General features: G+C 55.6%; 2 protein-coding genes across 4 annotated transcripts in view; both read left to right on the forward strand.

The window, feature by feature from the left end:
• LOC101576402 (F-box only protein 44) overlaps nt 1-662 on the forward strand; it is a 6,305-nt gene extending 5,643 nt beyond the window's left edge. For all 3 annotated transcript variants that reach the window (XM_023699572.1, XM_004639657.2, XM_023699571.1), the window contains exon 6: nt 316-662. In XM_023699572.1, coding sequence (XP_023555340.1) covers nt 316-459 — 144 coding nt within the window. In that variant the 3' untranslated portion in view covers nt 460-662. The remainder of the gene's footprint in view (nt 1-315) is intronic.
• A 2,697-nt stretch (nt 663-3,359) lies between these two features.
• The window catches only part of LOC101578695 (F-box only protein 6), a 5,620-nt gene continuing 3,881 nt past the window's right edge, over nt 3,360-5,098 (forward strand). The window contains exon 1 of the mRNA XM_004639736.2: nt 3,360-3,732. Coding sequence (XP_004639793.2) covers nt 3,385-3,732 — 348 coding nt within the window. The 5' untranslated portion in view covers nt 3,360-3,384. The remainder of the gene's footprint in view (nt 3,733-5,098) is intronic.

A 5,098-nucleotide genomic window follows, 5' to 3' on the forward strand; every position in this document is an offset into this window, starting at 1 on the left:
TTATTATTATTATTATTATTTTGGCAGAACCAGGGGTTGAACTCAGGCCCTTGCACTTGCCAGGGAGGCACTCATTCCACTGAGCCATCTCCCTGGCCCCTGCATGTACCCTGTGATGGCTATACCGGACATCGTTTGGCAGATTCAGTTCCTTTAAGCCCCATAGTAACAATGTGGAGTGCTCCAGGGAGGATTTTGCTCCTTAGGAGAGATGTGGAAACTGAGGCACAGAGGGCAGGAGGTGGGGCCCTAAGAAGGCAGGCTCTCAGGGAGCACCCCTCACAGACAGCCCCCTTGACTTCTCCCTGCCCCCAGGTCTCCCACACGTTCTCCAACTACCCACCTGGTGTGCGCTACATCTGGTTCCAGCACGGCGGCGTGGACACTCACTACTGGGCCGGCTGGTACGGCCCGAGGGTCACCAACAGCAGCATCACCATTGGGCCCGCGCTGCCCTGACGTCCCCTAAGCCCCCAACCTCGGAACCCTAGCGGGTAAAATGCTCTCCAAGAAGGGCTGGGCCAGGGTCAGGAAAGGGGCATGCCAGCCAGGTGTGCCCAGACCGTGCCCCTGATAGGTTTTGACGGTGTCACAGCAGAGAAACAGGCAGAAGGAAAAAGAGAAAGGGGCTTTATCATAAAGGAAAAGGGACTTCATTATCTTAGAGGACACGGAGAGTATTTGGGACAATAAGGAATTCTCTGGATTGGAACAAAGGGAGGCTGAGGCTCTTATGGTCTTTTGCCAGGGGTGGGGCTTGAGGAGGACGTTTAGACATAAGTGAGGAGCTGACTGGGGCCTTCCCTGAGGTGGCGGGAAAGGTAAAAGGAAACTGCACCTTGGGCTGAGTTGGAGAAGAAGGGGGGAGGTGGTGTCTGGGAAAATCAGCTGTTGCTTTAAGGGCTTCAGCCATATTGGATGACCACCATACTAATTCAGCAATTCATACTAGGGCCAGAGCCTATCAACCCCTAGCTGCGCCTTCTTCGGTGGCCATGCAGCAGGGCAACACTCCACTGATGCTAACTGAGGGGTTACAGGGCAGGTCTGGGGCTTCTAGAGATGGAGCATCCGAGGTTAGAGGAGTGCAGGGGTCCCCTCAGGCTCTGAGAGGGGACCTCCAAGCTTGGACACCAGCCCAGATCTGTGCCTCAACCTACACACACACCTGTGTTCTGTGGGGGCCCTTACAGCCGGGTCAGGTGAGACATGTGTGACTGCCTTTAACAGTGCAGATGTTGGGAGGTGGGCCTGCAGCCAGGACAGATGTGGGAGGGAGGAGGGTTCTCAGATGGTTCCCCCACCCCGTTCTGCCACTCCCAAGTGTCCCCCCACTCCTCCTGCCTGCTCTGAAGAGGTGGCTGTAGTCTAGTGCCTCAGGCCTGGTCTGCGATGGACAGGGCAGGTGGGGAGTTAGTGGGGTCCAGAGGGGTGTGGACTGCCCCAAGCCAGGTGGACACCAGGTGGGGACAGTGCTCTCAGGGAGGGTAAGGGGAGCCCAGCACAGGGCATTCCAGGGAATCTGGGCTCAGGACCAGGCCCTGACCCTGTGGGCTGGGATGTCAGAATCCAAGGTGCAGAGAGTGGAGCATCTTCCGGGCCACCTGTCCACCTCTGTGCTCTGGCCAGATCTCTGCCCCAGAAGCACCATTCCCAGGCTTCCCCAGCCACCTACCACACTTCTGCCTCCCTCCTGCTGGAAGGACTGAACCTTACTGCATGCCGTCAAATAAAGATGTTGCCAGTCCTGCTGTGTGTGATACAGGCAGGGGGTGGGCCTATGGCTACAAGGTGTGGCTTCTGTCAGAGAAAGGCTGACATGCAGAAGCCAGATCATCCCAGAACCTAGTCATCATGAGGCCCCTCCATGAGCTGCAGACACCTTGTCCTCCCCACAGCCCTTGGTACATGCCCCACTGGGTGGGCGGTGCCACCAGGGCGCTGCTTTGTGAGGTCACTCTCTGCCAAGCATTTTACTGTGGGTGGAGCTGAAGCAGTTGGAATGGCCCATTACATACAGTAAGTGCTCAATAAATGCTCAAGTGTCACATTCTCAACCATGGGCTAGACCAGGGTCCAGTCTAGGTAGGCAGGGGCCACCACCCACCCGCTGGAAAAAACAGCCTTCAGGAGGTAAGATGCCACCCTGCATGTGACAGGGCCAGCCCCCTTGTACAGCGCTTAGCCTGGACAACCCTTGTGGGTTGCCTGAACATGATGTTTACAATTGTTTTATTTTTATTTTATTTCTTTATTCTTGTCTTTTTGAGACAGGGTCTCCTTATGCAGTTCAGCCTGGCCTTGACCACATCCGGCTTCTTTTTTTTTTTTTCCCCGGAACCTGGGATTGAACTCAGGCCCTTGAGCTTGCCAGGGACGAGCTTATTCCACTGAGCCATCTCCCCCGTCCCCCCCCCCCCGCTTCTTTTTTGAAAGGAAAACAATTATAAAATTTCAGGGACCGGGGAGTTAGTGCTGCGGCATAAATGCCTGCCTGGCAAGCTCAAGCTCCTGAGTTCAATCCCCCATACTGCACGCTGGGCTGGCCAGGGGGTGGAACATGGTGGTGCATACCTGTAATCCCAGCACTCTGGGAGGTTGAGACAGGAGGATTGCTTTGAGTTCAAGACTAGCCTGAGGGCTACAAAAGTCAGCACAGGGCCAGCCTTAACTGGGTAGCGAGACCTTGTATCAAAAAAGAAAAAAGAAGGGCCGACAGTATAGCTCAGCGGACTAAGCACTTGCTTAAGTAAGCGCAGGGGCCAGGGTTCACTACCTGGCTCCGCCTGCCGCGCCGGCCCCACCTTTGGGTGTGCTGAGCCGGCGATGGAGTCCGGGCGCGGTCGCGCGCGCCTGTAATCCCAGCACTTGGGAGGCAGAAACCAGGAGGATCACTACTAATGTGGGCTATGTAGTGAGACCCTGAGCAAAAAAGAAAAAGAAAATCCAAAAAAGAAAAAAGAAAAAAATTTCAAAACAAGATAGTGGGAGAGTAACAATGGTTAACACATTTTGTATTGCTATCTTCAAAATAGATTACAAGATACAGGCATGAAAGAATGAGCAAGCAATATAAACACAAGCCTTTCTTTGCAATGAACGAATAGAAACCACTATAACTATCTCAATTATCTTGTATATATACATAGGAACTGAGGCCGATGAAACCGGAAGGTCTCCAGCGGCTTCGGTCCCTGCGGTTCTCAGGGAAGGGTCTGTGGGTGGTTCCAGCTAGGGGCGGATCCACCTCTGGCTGCGTGGGGAGAGCAGATAAAAGGAGGCCGGAGGCCCAGCTCCTTGCTGAAGGAAGAGACGAGGAAAGGTGGGTGTCGCGACTGTCGCTCGGCTGCGGCCGCCGGAGGCGCTGGTGGCCCGTGGCGCGTGATGCGGAAGGACCGGGTGGGCGGGACGGGGCGGGACTGGGCTGGGCGAGAGGGAACGCCGCCGCCGCCGCCGCCGCCTAGGCCCGGGTCCCGGCCACTGAAGCTGTCGCTGGGGCGATCGCCCGGTCCCAGCGCCCCGGTCTCGGCCCAGCGAGAGCCGGCGAGGCAGGGCACGCAGAGAGCTGCCGACACCTTTCGCGGGCGCGTCCCCCGGTGGTCCCGCGGCTCGCAGGGCCTTGTCGCCCGGTACAGGAACCAGGGAAGGGGTGTAAGACCTGCAGCTCCGGACAGGCAAAGGACCAGTGACCCCATCGTGACTGCCCCTGCGCGGGCCGTGTCTCCGGGCCAGGTGACTGGAGGGGTGGGGCCGCCTGGGCCTGACAGCGGGAAGCCATTTGTGCTCGAGGCCCTTCCACCGCGGGACCCAGTGACTTAATTTGGTCTGCAGTGCTTTTAGAGGTTGTTGGCATTTTTAAATTCACCAGTTTTCTTTCCTGTACTGGAGATTTAACCCAAGGCCTTTACACTGAGCTACATGCCCAGCTCTTTCATTTTTTCCAGAGAAGGTCTATGTAGCCCCGGCTGGCCTCAAACTAGTGAGGGTCCTCCTGCCACAGCCTCTTTATTATTTTGGGGTTTTTTGTTTGTTTGTTTGTTTATGTATTTGGTACAGGGTCTTACTATGGAGTCTGCAGTTTAAAGTCGTAGTGATCCTGTTTTCAGTCTCCCCAACACCAGGGTTATAGGGACACCACACCCAGTCTTGGTTGCTGGCTCAGCGCACCTGGGGTGCAGCGGGTGCCAGGGATCAACTCTGGTCCCATCGCTTGCCTAAGCAGGCACTTAGTCCACTGAGATACCTCACTGGCCCTGGCCTTGAACTCTAGCTCAGGCTGGCCTCCTGCTCACTTTGTGGTCTAGGCTGGTCTTGAGCTTGTAATGATCCTCTTGCCTCTGCCTCTCCAGTGCTGGGATTACAGGTGTGCCCCACCACACGGCCATCTGACCTGTTCTTTTAAGGATTTTGTGTGTATGTGTAGGGTCTCACCACACAGATAGGACTAGTAGTAGTGATCCTCCTGTTTGCAGCCTCCCAAGCGCTGGGATTACAGGCGTGTACCACCACGCCATTCTTTTAATGCTGTTTGCCATTAGAAGATAAATCTGGTTGACACCTAAATGCCTTTGGGTTTTGGCAGAGGGACTGAAACTAGGAAACAGCCTCCCTGACCTCCAGCTGCTCCTGGTGGCCAGGAAGCCAGAAGAGGTGCCTCTCCCAAGAGGGCCAAGACCCCATGCCTAGACAGGGGCAGAGATCTGTAGTGTGCGGGTGTGGGGTGGCACACAGATCCTAGCACTGGGAAGGCTGTGGGAGGAGGATCATTGCAACTGAGGCCAGCCTGAGTTGCAGAGCGAGACCTTCTCTCAAAGTCAAAAAAGAACAGGCCAGTCGCCCAAACGCTCACAGAATCCCCAGGCAACAGCTGTGGCAAAGCCTTACCCTCCCCACACAGGGCCACCACCTACCTGCCTGGTTTCCAGGTGAGGCAGTGAAGGCAGTGCAGTGGCGCATTCCCATAATTCCTGGTAATGTGGGAGGCTTAGGCAGGAGGACTGCAAGATTGAGCCCAGCCTGGCAATTTAGTAAGAACCTGTCCTCAGATTTAAAATTTAAAGAGTTAGGGACATAGCTCAGGACAGACTCCAGGTTCAAT

This window comes from Octodon degus, unplaced genomic scaffold (genome assembly GCF_000260255.1).
Source record: "Octodon degus isolate 3935 unplaced genomic scaffold, OctDeg1.0 scaffold00113, whole genome shotgun sequence".
Lineage (NCBI taxonomy): Eukaryota > Metazoa > Chordata > Mammalia > Rodentia > Octodontidae > Octodon > Octodon degus.